The sequence below is a fragment of the Octopus sinensis genome, linkage group LG7, assembly GCF_006345805.1.
Source record: "Octopus sinensis linkage group LG7, ASM634580v1, whole genome shotgun sequence".
NCBI classification, from domain to species: Eukaryota; Metazoa; Mollusca; class Cephalopoda; order Octopoda; family Octopodidae; genus Octopus; species Octopus sinensis.
In genome coordinates, this window is record NC_043003.1 from 89,108,373 (window position 1) to 89,122,710 (window position 14,338).

General features: G+C 38.1%; 1 protein-coding gene across 2 annotated transcripts in view; it reads right to left on the minus strand.

Moving 5' to 3' along the window:
* The window catches only part of LOC115214247 (cystinosin homolog), a 97,063-nt gene that overhangs the window by 68,654 nt on the left and 14,071 nt on the right, over positions 1 to 14,338 (minus strand). Inside the window, exon 2 of one of the 2 annotated variants that reach the window (XM_029783380.2) lies at positions 1,567 to 1,639. The exons of the other annotated variant lie outside the window; for it this stretch is intronic. Within the exon in view, the coding sequence (XP_029639240.1) occupies positions 1,567 to 1,639 (73 nt within the window). The remainder of the gene's footprint in view (positions 1 to 1,566; positions 1,640 to 14,338) is intronic. 2 annotated transcript variants of the gene reach the window in all.

A 14,338-nucleotide genomic window follows, 5' to 3' on the forward strand; every position in this document is an offset into this window, starting at 1 on the left:
ATATATATATTTGTATGTATGTATGTACAGGCATGTGTGGTTGCATGCATATGTGCATGCATGTGCATGTATGTGCATATATGTCTATGCCTCCATGGCTTGATATTGTGTGATAGTTGTAGCAATCATTATCATACGTACAGCATTCTTTATTTCCAATCCTCCATGAAAGCATGGCCAGCCATGAGGAAATATTACCTTATTTGAAACCAAGTAGGGGATGGTATGAAGATGATCATTGACCATAGAAAATCTGCTTCTGTGAATTTTGTGTGATCCATGTAAGCATGGAAAAGTGAACTTTAAAGCAATGGTGATAACGATGGTGATGATGATGATGATGATTGTGAGGATGATGATGATTGTTGAGGATGATGATGATTGTGAGGATGATGATGACTTACAAATGAGAAAAGTTCATAAAATTATCAAGATTCTTGATAAAAGTTTTTTTCAATATTTACATCTGTACTATATTTCAATTAGTTTGGTCTCTGATCATCATAGCTGTCAAATTCCAGGGTGTGTAACATTGTTCAGACTGGATTTGAACTAGGAATCATAATTGTTAAATTAGAGTAATAATGCTCTAATTCTTAAGGCCGTTGACAGTCCAAATATAAGGTTAACAGTGTTGAAAAGTATAATCGTATTGAAAACAATCCACTTTAAATGATCCCTTTCTTAATAATGCCTAAAACAGTAACAATATTACGAATTTAATACAAATACAACTATACCACCACCACCGCCGCCGCCGCCCAAACAATAAAACAACAACGGTTTCAAATTTTGGCACAAGTCCAGTAATTTAGGAGTGGGGCAGGTTGATTATATTGACCCCAGTGTTCAACTAGTATTATTTTATCAAATCTGAGAGAATGAAAGGCAAAGTTGACCTTCAGCAGAATTTGAACTCAGAATGTAAAGATGAATGAAATGTTGCTAAGCATTTTGCCCAGTGTGCTACCAATCTGCCAGCGTGCCAATAATAATAATAATAATAATAATAATAATAATAATAATAATAATAATAATGAACTTACTGTATCCAGTGGTCAGGTGCTGTTGGCGAAATCAAACTTGTGAAGAATGGCCATGTTTACAATCAATGCAGCTCAGACATGATGATGATGATGATAATGATGACGACGACAATGAAGATGATGACAATAATGATGATAATGGTGATGATGATGATGATGGTGATGATAATGGTTTCTAATTTAGGCACTATTTTGTGGTGTGTCTTGCACTTTTGAGGAGATAGAAGTTTTGATGGGTAGAGGTTAGTCAGTACCAATGTTTAACTAATGTTTTATTTTATGAACCCCAAAAGGATGAAAGGCAAAGTTGAAACGTTAGTGATAACTGAACTCAGAAATATAAAGGGCAAGCACGACTGCAATATAGCATTTTGTCCAAAACTTTCATGATTCTGCCAATCCACTGCTCTCAACAACAACAACAGGAAGAAGAAGAAGAAGAAGAAGAAGAAGAAGAAGAAGAAGAAGGAGGAGGAGGAGGAGGAGGAGGAGAACAACAACAACAACAAAAATAACCTACTCAGTGATGAGGTGGACAGTTTTATTTCGCCCCAACTCGATGTCCAAAGTGGAAGTGCTGAATTTCAGTGAGACTGCAAAGAAGTAAGAAAATGGATGTTAATGAAGATAAAGAGGGTGGATGACACAGGGAGGTGGACAGACAAACAAGTATTAAAAAAATTAAAATGCAAAATGTACAAAAAAATTTCTAACAATCTGAAACCATTTAGTAAGAATTACAAAGAATTCGCCACTTAAAATATGTTACCATAGTATTGAATATTTATTTTGGGACAATAATTTATGCTGCAACATGTGAGTTTAGTCATACCACATGCATGTATAAAAGTCTAATTAAAGACATGTACATAAGTATACCTACATACACAAAGATATGTATATTAGTATACACACAAACTAATATATAAGTATTAGTTCCTTATTTTCTCCATAATTGGAATGGTTTACTCACTGAAGCAACAAGGTGACTCAGTATTCTACAGACATCCTTAATTCTTAGTCTGAATCACTATGATACAGTGTGTAACAAGCCTGACCTTTCAAAATACTGGTACAGTCTGTGTGGTGGGCTTCTTCACAATTTCTAACTTTTCAATTTCACACAAAAAGATTAATTTGACCCAAAGTTATGGTAAAAAAAAAAGCACAAGATGCTGCACCATGAGACAGAACATGAAACCTCATGAATGCAAAGTGAATTTGTTAACCACTTGACTATGCTTCAATCATTTATTGCATATATACACAGAAATGCATGCATATATACAAACATTGGAGTCTGGTGCAGTCCCTCAGCTTACCAACCCTGGTGAAACTGTCCAACCCATGCCAGCATGGACAACAGACATTAAATGATGATGATGATGACATACATACATATATATACAAGAGCACAAATACATATACAGATATATTTATACACATGCAAAAGCACATACACACACATACATATATACTTGCAATAAAGCACATACACTCATATATGCACAGAAACACACATAACAGCACACATACACACATAGAAGCGCATATTCATATGCATACATACATGTGGACTGACACTCATACAGATATTCAAATGCATATGCACACACACACACACACACACAAACACTCATGCATGTATACCCATATTAACAAACTTAATCATCATCATCATTATTTTCAATATCACAGTCTCATCTTCATTTCCTTTAACCTCTCCCCACCTCCCCTTGCTCTCCTCTCTGGTTGGGTGGCCATGTATCTCCTCTACAGCAACAAACCTGTTTCTGCCATCATTCTTTCTCTCCCTCCTTCTCTTGCTTTTACCTCTGGCTAGGTAACCATATATCTCTTTACAGCAGTGTACCTCCTTCTTGTTAACTCCTCTCTCTTTCCAGGTAACCACGTCCCTCTTCTTCAGCAACACACCTGTTTCTGCCCTCATTCTTAACTCACTCTCTTTCTCTCCATCTCCCTCCTCCACTCTCCTTGTCTCTGGCTGAGTAACCAGGTACCTCCTCTACAGTAAGCCATCTGTTTCTGTCTCACTCTAACCATTCACCATCTGACAAGATCACCTCCCCCAATATCCCCTTTCCTCTCAAAGATTCCTTGTCTTTCAAAGTTACTTGGTAACTCTTCCAGTGCAGGTACCACTTAAAAGCACCCAGTCCACACTGTAAAGTGGTTGGCATTTGGAAGGGCCTCCAGCTGTAAAAACCATGCCAAAACTAACCTCACCTGTGCAAGTGTTACATAAAATGAAATTAGCCCACTCTGTGGAGTAGTTGGTGTTAGGAAGAGCAACTAGCCATAAAAACCATGCCTAAAGAAACACAGAAGCATGGCAGAGGCTCCTGCCTGACCAGCTCCTGTCAAACCATCCAACCCATGCCAGCATGGAAGGAGGATGCTAAATGATGATGATGATGATATTGTTACTGTTGTTGTTTGATTGTTTTAATCGTATTCAGATGAGATACAGTTGTTCAACAATAACTGTCTAACAAATCTGGAGAATAATATGTGTATCAGAGCAGAGATAAAGAATGTCAAATTGGCATTAAATCTATTGTTCACACACACACGCGCGCACCTGACAAATACGAGGGACGTTCAATAAGTAATGCCTCTGACCCACTTGCAGTTGTTGGATCTAGCTGAAATTTTGCATGTGCAATCATTTATATCTCTATAGAGTAAGTGGCAAATTACAGCTCTGAATTAATTGTGGTTTCTGATTTACAGGTGTTTGAACCGAGTCAAGTGTGAAATGGAGCCTGTTGAGTGTCGAGCAGTGATCCAGTTTTTGTATTTGAGAGACTTTTGATGAAATGAAAGTAACTTATGGTGATGAACGCTGGCATCGTGAATTCAAACATGGTCGGAACTCTGTGGAAACAGCTCCCAGATCTGGTCGCCCCTTCTGCCATTGATGAGGTATCTGTCCGTCAAGTTGAGGCTGCCATTTTGGAAGATCGACGCATAATTATTCGCCAAATAGCCCATGAGGTCAAGATTAGTACCGGGTCTGTGGAAACTATCATTCATGACCATTTGCATATGCAAAAGGTGTCTGCCAGATGGATTCCCAGGTTGCTCACGCCTTTCCAGAAGCAAGAACGCGTCGAGTGCTCGTGGGTGAATTTGGAGATGTGCCAAGAAGATGAGTCAAAATTTTTCAAAAGACTGATTACACAGGATGAAACCTGGTTCATCATGATATCCAGACCCAGACCAGCCCAGTCAATGCAGTGGAAGCACCGTGACTCACCCACTCCAAAGAAGGCAAGGTGCAGGTTGCTCGCCTGCAAGTCATGCTCACTCTTCTGAGACCAGGACGGAGTAGTGATGACAGATTTCCTGGCAAGGGTACCACAATTGCAGGAGCCTATTATGCTTCACTTTTGAGGAAATTAAGAGAAGTTAAAATCAAGAGTCGGGGGGCAAGATCAGCAAAGACATCCTCCTCCTGCAGACACGCTACGGTCCACAACTCGCTTGTCGCCAGATCAGAAGCACAGGCGTATGCGCTATGCCTATGAACTCCTCCCTCCCCCCTTTCCCTCCCCCTACTTTCCTCCACCCTCTGATTTTCACCTCTTCCCAGTCATGAAGTTGTTTTTTAGAAGGAAAGCGTTTCCCAGATGATGCGCCTTGATTTCTGAAGTCACAACGTTCAGGTTGGAGGACCAAGCTGGGGTCTTCTACAAAACGTTCTCCAGAGCTGCATCAAACAATGGGAGAAATGCGTAACTCTGGGCGGTTCCTATGTAGAAAAAGACTAATAACTGTGCCAAGTTTCGTTGCTCTACTGCTACGGGAAGTGGGTCAGGGGCATTACTTATTGAACGCCCCTCGTACATTAACATTCTGAATCTGGCACTTCTTTTTAGGTGTTTGTATGCATATGCTTTTAATACAGATATACAATTTCCTGGTGGTAATCCCTACATAGGATGTCCCACTTTAACTGCAGACTACTCCATATACTACACAGGTCCTTGAGCACATTTTAATGTCATTGATGCAGCAACTGGTTAGTGTGCACAACACAATGCTATCTGTAGTATTATTCCTTAACAAGTTTTGAATAAGTAGGGAGGGTAGGGAAGAGTAGGTGATAACTATAGAAATTGATGTGTGTGTAGGTGTATATATATTATCATCATCGTCATTTTAAAGTTCACTTTTTCATGTTTGCATGAATAGGACAAGTTTATTGATGCAAATTTTCTATGGCCAGATGTCCTGCCTGTCACCTACCCTCACCTGTTTCCTAATAAGATAATATTCCCCTATGACAAAACATGTTCTTGCAGAATATTGGCAATAAATGGTACTGCATGTATATCAGTGACAATCATTTACAACTACACACAACATCAAGACAGGGAGACACAAACATACACAGACACATATGCATATATACATATATGGCTTCTTTCATATTCTGTCTGTCAAATCCACTCACAAGGCTTTCGTTGGCCCTAGGCTATAACAGAAGACACTTGCCCAAAGTGTCATGTAATGGAACTGAACCCAGAATCATGTGGTTGGAAAGCAAACTTATCACACAGCCATATCTACACCTATGAGGTCTGATCAATAAGTATCCTGACTGTTATCATAGTAAGGAAGCTAAAACATGCAGAGTGAAGCTGATTAGCAAAGACTGACTTTGAACTCTGATGTGCAAGTGTTCTAAGTTTTAACATTCTAGCTCATTTCCACTGCTTACAGCAGTGCTTGGAAGGAAGGTGTGTAACATCTGATCGTTGCATTGATCATAACAGAGAAAATTGTCATGGCGATAACTATACAGAGGCCTACACAAAGTTGCAGAAAGTGTATGGAGAGGAGTGTATGAGCTGTACATAAGCGTGCAGCTCTGATGCAATACAAGAGTGATTCTTCTACAAAGTCACTTGAAGAACTCAGAAAGGCAAGAAATAAAACCCAACTGACTGCCAGACGCTGTGCAAATAGGTATTGGCAGGAAATCTGTCAGAGTATCCAGTCAGCTGCTGACAGTGGCGACACCCGTGGGATGTATGCCGGTTTGAAGAAGGCCCTCGGTCCATCCGCAACCAAGTCAGCCCCTCTGAAATCAACTACTGGAGATCTCATCAAGAACCAAAGCAAGCAAATGGATAGATGGGTGGAGTACTACCAGGATCTCTACTCATGGGAGACCACGGTAGCTGAGGCTGCAATCGAGGGTGTCAAGATCTTGCCAGTCATGTGCGAACTTGATATTCTGCCATCTATAGTAGTGCTCACCAAGGCTATTGACTCCCTAACAAGTAACAAGGCTCTAGGAAAAGACAGCAACCCCTTAGAGATCACCAAAACTGGCAAAAATACCATCCTGCTTTGGCACCTTCATGATCTTCTGTGTCAGTGCTGGGAAGAGGGTACAGTCCCTCAGGATATAGGGATGCTAATATCATTGCGCTTTACGAAAGCAAAGGTGACCGTGGTGATTGTAACAATTACCATGGAATATCTCTTCTAAGCACTGTTGGAAAGGCCTTTGCTCGCATTATCCTGTCCAGGCTGCAGCTGCTTGCTTCTCGAATTTATCCAGAATTGCAGTGTGGCTTTAGAAGAAGCAAATCAACTATTGACATGATATTCTCCATATGCCAACTTCAGGAGAAGTCCAGAGAGTAGAAAATGCCATATATGGCCTTCATTGATCTGACAAAGGCCTTTGACTTGGTAAGTAGATAAGGCCTCTTCCTCTTGCTCCAAAATATCAGATGTCCACCAAAGCTGCTGAGGATCATCAAATCTTTCCATGATGATATGCAAGGCACCATACAGTACAATGGTTCAACATCAGCCGCCTTCCAAATAAAAAATGGGGTAAAGCAAGGTTGTGTCCTTGCTCCTACATAATTTGGCATCTTCTTCTCGCTGCTGCTGTCACATGCCTTTGAGACATCAGATGATGGAGTGTTTCTGCACAGTAGAAGTAATGGGAAACTGTTCAATCTCTCGTGTCTGCATACCAAGACCAAAATCAGAAGCATCCTGATCAAGGAGATGCTATTTGCTGATGATGCCACTCTGGTATCACACACAGAAGAAGCCCTACAACGGCTCATCAACTGTTTTGAGCAAGCATGTATCAACTTTGGCTTAGTTATCATCCTCAAGAAGACCAACATCATGGGTCAGGCTACATCGGACATCCCAAACATACATATTGGAGACCACAGACTACAGGAGGTAGAGAAGTTTACCTATCTTGGCTCTACCATCACCTACAACCTATCCCTTGATGCTGAGCTCAATATACGCATTGGCAAGGCAGCTGCTGTGATGTCCCAACTCTCCAAACGGGCATGGAACAACAATAAGCTGACCAAGACCTCAAAAATGAAGATTTACCAGGCATGTGCACTTAGCACTCTACTGTATGGAAGTGAGACTTGGACGCTATACACATGCCAAGAGTGTCACCTAAATATCTTTCACCTGTGCTGCCTCCGGAAAATCTTTCGCATCAAATGGCAAAATCATGTCCCCAACAAAGATGTCCTCAAGCAAGCAGGAATACCAAGCATGTTTGCACTCCTCACACAAAGACGTATGAGATGGCTTGGACATGTTAGCCGTATGGAAGATGGCAGAATCCCCAAGGACACACTCAACAGAGAGCTTGCTAGGGGTACTAGGTCTGTGGGAAGACCATTCTTATGATACAAGGATGTTTGCAAAAGGGACATGAATGCCTGCGACATCAATATTACCAACTGGGAAGCAGTTGCCAGCAACCGTGGATATTGGCGACGTACCGTAAAAGAGGGAACACAAAGGAGTGACAGAGAGAGAAAGAGAGGAGAAATGGAAAGACAAGAAAAGACGTCAACAAGAAACTATGACATTACAACCAGCCAGGCAAAGTCTCCGCTACATTTGCGGCACCTGCCAGAGGGAGTGTTTGTCCAGGATAGGATTACACAGCCACAGCAGGAGATGTATTAGGACATGAAATGTAAAAGCTGGACTAGATTATTTTATGCGCAACTCCATTGTCTCCCGAGACAAAAAGGATGCCAACAACAATATATATGGATTTCATAGACAGGAACTGAAACAAATCAATCGTATATATATATATATATATATATATTATATATATATAATATATATATATAATATATATATATATATATGTATATATATGTAAGTCTATGTGTGTATCTTTGTGTTTCTCCTTCATCACTGCTTCACAACTGCTGTTCATTTATTTACATCTACATAACTTACTGGTTTCACAAGAACAAACTAATAGAATAAGTACCAGGCTTATCACAAAAAAAAGCACTAGGCTGTGTCTCATATTTTTATTTGCCCACTCAGTTGTATCTATCAATTTATCTTTGTATGTGAGTGTGTGTGTGTATATATATATATATATATAAGACGCCCTAATGGGAGCCTTAACTCCCAAATTTTAGTCATTTCTTTTATGATCCAAAACTAGGTCAAAAGTACTGAATGGATCTTTATGAAATTTGGAAATTATATTCTATGCATAAGGGCCATAACCCCCATGACAATTCATATATTTTTGCTGTTGATGAAATTTTAACTATAGATATTAGATACAAATGAAGTAATATTTATAAAATTTCATCTTCTTACAAGTTAGAAAGACCACTCCATGGGGACTTAACACCCACAATTTTGTCATTTTATCTAAGCAAAGACGAATACAGTTGTAATCTTGGAAGCTGTAGGGTTACCTGAGCATAAAAGATGAGCATTATTTGTAATTCAATGGTACAACAGTGTAAGAGTTTGCTTTGACATACACTTAGATTGTGATTTCTGCAATGTGCTGCATAAATTGTCAAGTAAATGAGAGGCATCTTTGCCTCCACTCATTCAGTTGCAAAGTGTTGAGTAAAGTTATTTGATTGCAGATTTCCTTTCAGTCTTTTTATTATCACTGGGTCACACATAGTCCCCAGATGCTAACATTGATTTCAAGGCCATCCCAGATGAGTGACTGGTTATTCAAAGACATCTATACATTATAAATTTATTCTGTCCAGTTACGTATCAGTATAGTGGTCATTTGCAAACTCCAGAGGTGACACTTTCATTTTTCCTTAGCCCTCACATCACGCCCTTCCAATTGCTATACATTCGTAATGCATCATACGGCTGTGCCTGTCACCTGTCACATTGGGAGTGGTAACTGACTGCTTATTGTGATCATTCGTCTTTTGGTTTCCTGTAGCTTTGCTCTCTTTTACAAACCCAGTGAACATATATTTCCTATTTCAAAGAAATTCAAACAATAGATATAAGACCCAAGTTAAAAAGATTCTCAACAATTCAACTCCTCTGGTTGACATTAAGATGCCCACCCCCAACAGGGGCCTTAACTCTCACATTTTAGAGCTCCATGGCCTTCATTTTTTAAGAGCAAAATCTTTTTAACAGGTTCAATAAGACTGGAATTTTGGAATATGCGCATAAAAATCAGTAGTATGGGATACATGTGGCATGATTACAATTTTTTTAGGGTGTGTAAAGAGGGAAATAACCCTCATCTGCAATTATGGTGAAATTCGAAACATAGATATTCCAGTTCATTACAGAAAATATAACACAAAAGTCTAATTCTTCAATTAAATGTAATCAGGTAACTCTGCTAGTATGTATATATTACATCATCATCATTAAATGTGTGTGTATTTATATATTTTACACACAGGAAAGTAAATTTCAAATGCAGTATAGCTGTGAAGACATCAGAGAAAGATTGGGTATTTACCCTTAGAAGATAGAAAAAAGTTGCCAGCAGGTGGCTACATGGAGTCAAATCCCATACCCTTCAGATACTGGCTGAATGTTCTAACCATTAAGCTAAGTGGCTCCTGACAACAATTACCATCAATTTTAATGCTAAATGATAGCTTTACGACACATTTGAAAAGCTATTATTTAACATTAAAATTTACAGTAATTGTTGTCAGCGGCCATTAGAGCACTCAGCCAGTATCTGAGGGGTACTGGATTCGACTCCCCATAGCCTCCTGTTGGTAACTTTTTCCCATCTTCTAAGGGTATATACCAAAGCTGGGTACCAAACCATTAATCATTAATTAATGAAGTTAGAACTTTTGTTAATGATTTAACTTTTAAGTTACTTTTGAAATCCTTATTGGACTAATTAACTTCTATTACATTTAACTTCCGTTAACTCAAGTTGTTGCAATGATCGTTAGGCTCAAGGACTTGAAGTCCAAAGGCCTTGTCTACTGTAGCCCCTTGGTCGATGCACTTTTAGCAGGCATTGACAAATGGTTTAGGATGTTCCTGCAGGATGAGGAAAGCCAGCTGGCTACTGCCTTCCACCCCAGGTTTCGCCTCATCTGGTTGGATAAGTATGACGTCACCAAGGTGAGGAAAAGTATGGAGGGTAAAGTCGAAGAGGCCATGAAGCAGCAGTCTGATGAAGTGAGCAGCAACAATGAAGGAGGATGACTTCTTCAGTGGTGTCACCCAGCCAAAAGAGAACAGCAGGAGCCACAGGTCACTCAAGGACAAGGCCCAGAATTTGGTGAAGACCTGGTTGGAGATCAACTCCAGGGACTTGCTGACAGATGCTGCCTTAATGGGTGAGCAAGTGCTGGTAGACTTGTTCAACAAGTTCAACACAGCCATCCCCTCCAGTGCTACAGTGGAGCATTTGTTCTCTATGGGCAAGGACATTTTGAAGGCCAAGAGATCGTCCCTGTTTGATGAAAATGTTGACATGCTAATTTTCATGAAGAGCAACATGCATCTCATGAACAAAATGGAGGAGGAAGAGGAGGAAGAGGAGGAGGAAGAGGAGGAGGAGGAAGAGGAGGAGGAAGAGGAGGAAGAGGAGGAGGAGGGAGGAGAAGAAGAAGAAGAAGAAGAAGAAGAAGAAGAAGAAGGACAAATTATATTATGTATATATCATGTTTTTCATTTTTTTAAATTTTAATTTTATTACAACCACTTTATCAATAAACTTTTTAAGCCAGTTTTTTTTCACCCTTTTCTGGCTCTAAAAGTCTTTAAAAACCTAAAAAAGAGCCAATATTATGAAACCAGCCTTTTTTAAGTGTTTTAAAAGTTAAAACTATAAAATCAGCATTTTTTAACTCTAAAGCAAAAAAAAAAAAAAAAGCTATAGTTTTGGGGTTCTAAAGCCCTTTAAAAAGCCAAAAAAAGGTTTGATTTTATAGTTTTGGCACTTTTAAAGGTGTTTTTAGATGGTTTTAGAGTAAAAATGAATTTCTTGTCTTTTTCTATTATAAAGGTTAACGTAAAGGTTTATCAATAACTTCCATTACATTTTCAAAGAATTAACCGATTAACAAATTAACTGATTGAAGTGAACTTTTTGGTTAACAGACTAACAGTTAATGGAGTTAACTTTTCAATTAACAGTACCCACCTTTGGTAAATACCCAATTTTGCTCTGCTGTTTTCACAGCTATACTTTGAAATTTACTTTGTCTGTAAGATACCAACACATTTGGTGCTTCTAAAGTTTGTTTGTAAAATATATATATATATATATATATATATATATATATATATATTATTACGTGCAGGTGGCACGTAAAAAGCACCCACTACACTCACAGAGTGGTTGGCATTAGGAAAGGCATCCAGCCGTAGAAACACTGCCAAATCTGACTGGGCCTGATGAAGCCTTCGGGCTCCACAGACCCCAGTTAAACCGTCCAACCCATGCTAGCATGGAAAACGGACGCTAAATGATGATGATGATGATGATGATTATTTATATTATTATATGATCGAACGCCACGCATCCTATTCCAAGTAAGTTTTATTTTAATAATTATGATGCACACTCTTCTATCTTTACTATCTCTTCTCTGTCTATCGCTCTCCCTCTCTTGTTCTTCATCCTTTCTGGTTTTCTCTCCCACCCTTCCCTATCCTTCTCCTCTCCTCTTCACCGTTCCCTCTCTCTCTCTCACTCCTCCTCCTCGACTCTCTGTTGCTGACACGTGACGAAAGAGAATCTATCTTTCTCACTACTACCTTCGTAAAGACGACATGCTTATACTGTCTCCTTCATAAGCTTGTCCTCCTAACATTCAGAATTTTTCTATCATCTTGGCTTAACAGCCCACAACGTTTGCTTTTACTGTTTTGTTCTCACTGTCCTGTTCTTGATACCACTTTCACCCTCTGCAAAAAATCTCAAATTTTATTTAATTTGCTTTGCAGCAAGGACTGTTTCAGCAAAGTTGCATCTTGTCCTTACCTTCGAAATGCGGAGTAGATGAAACAGGGACAACTGATGAAGTGGAATATTCTTTATGTTGTATGTCTCGTTTCTCTGTTTGTTTTTTCCTGATGTTTGAAAAGAGTTCATTTCTATGCTTTCGTTTCTCATTGTGTTCAACGCTTTTTTAATGTCCTCTACACTTATATGCATGTGTATATATACATATATATGTAGGTATGTACATATATGTATGTATATATGCATATATTTATATATTTATATTATTATATACATAATACACACAGACACACACACAAATACACGTGATAACATATATATATATATATGTATGTATGTGTGTATATATATATATATATATATATATATATATATATATGTATGTATATATGTAGATATATAGATATATACACACATATATATATATACATGCATATATAATCAGAATCAAAACACCTTTGCACCCTGTTGTTTTCTACAATAGGAGTGACAAAGTACAATGGAGAAAGTAAACAAAAAAAATCATGTCAATCTTCAGTATGGTGCTAATCAATGTCTGAAGGTTAATTAATGCATGGAAGTCACAAGCTGATTTAAGGAAAGCACTCAAATTCCTAAACCATGCTGCATACACATGCAAAAATCAAACTTTATGCCATGGCTTGATTTGATGGGAGAAAAAAAATCCTGGTTTTTGAGTAGACAATGCTTTGAGAAGCTTATATGGAAAGGGCACTTGAAAAGAGGAGCCTAAAATAGGAATTTGTGGAATCATGAGGATGTTAGTGTACAGTGCCTCCAGCAGAAGTGCCATACATATTTTGATTAAACCTGGAGGAATGAAAGACAAAGTTCACCTAAATTTTGATAATGAAATGTATTTTAATAAACTGTAACTTTATAATCATTCTATGTATACATTTTTGGGGACACGGTACATAAATAATGATACTTATTTATACACACATACAAACATATACATACTTATACACATACGCTTGTGTGTGTAATTATATAAATAAATATACACACATTCATACACATGTCTATACACACATACATAAATACATACACAATTGTACAGTCTTTTATCAATGCAGAACAAAGTCTACAATGATTGAACAATTAATCAACCAGACTGTTTAAACAAATACAAAGAGTCCTGTATTATGTTATTTGCTACTAGTCAAAGACCATTTTATGTTCACCAAATTCTTCTGATCATTACTTCACTATCCCATCTATTGTGAAACATATACTGTCTTTTGCCAAAACAGAAACAAAAAAATACCTCATTAATTAATTCATGTGATGTTAGATAGTTCTGATTATCTAAAAATAACCACCTACTCACTCTTATTATTATTATTATTATTATTATTATTATTATTATCATCATTCAGTAGTTTTATTTTTTTAGCGTGCTTTCACTTCACTACCGAGCGCAGCTCTGTGTGCCTTAGGTATGTGCTGTGATTTGTTGTGATGCTCTGATGGTTATTGTATGGAAAGTGTTCTGCGTAGGATGTGTGCAGTGCCTAGTAGTGCAATTTTCTGTATGTTATATGTGTTTGTAAGTCCTGGTGTTTTTGTTATGTATTTGTCTGAATATTTTTTTATCATGCCTATGATAGGAATTGTTTCTGTTTTTAGATTCCACATTCTGGTTACCTCTATTTCCAGGTCTTTGTATTTTGAAAGTTTCTCCATTTCTTTAGAGACACGTTGTCTGAAGGTTATTATTATTATTATTATTATTATTATTATTATTATTATTATTATTATTATCATCCTCATCATCATCATCATCATTGTCTTAATTTTCAGAGTGCTTGGTCTTATTTGTTCTGATAGATTCTGTGAGAGTGGACAGCAGCCTGCTGTCAGAGTTCTCACAGGATCTCTTTCAGCACATTATAAGCTTTGATACTTGGTTGTTAATTATCGTGGAAGACATTCAACATCCAAGTACCAATCTCAAAATCCTAGCTGTCCCCTACAGAGC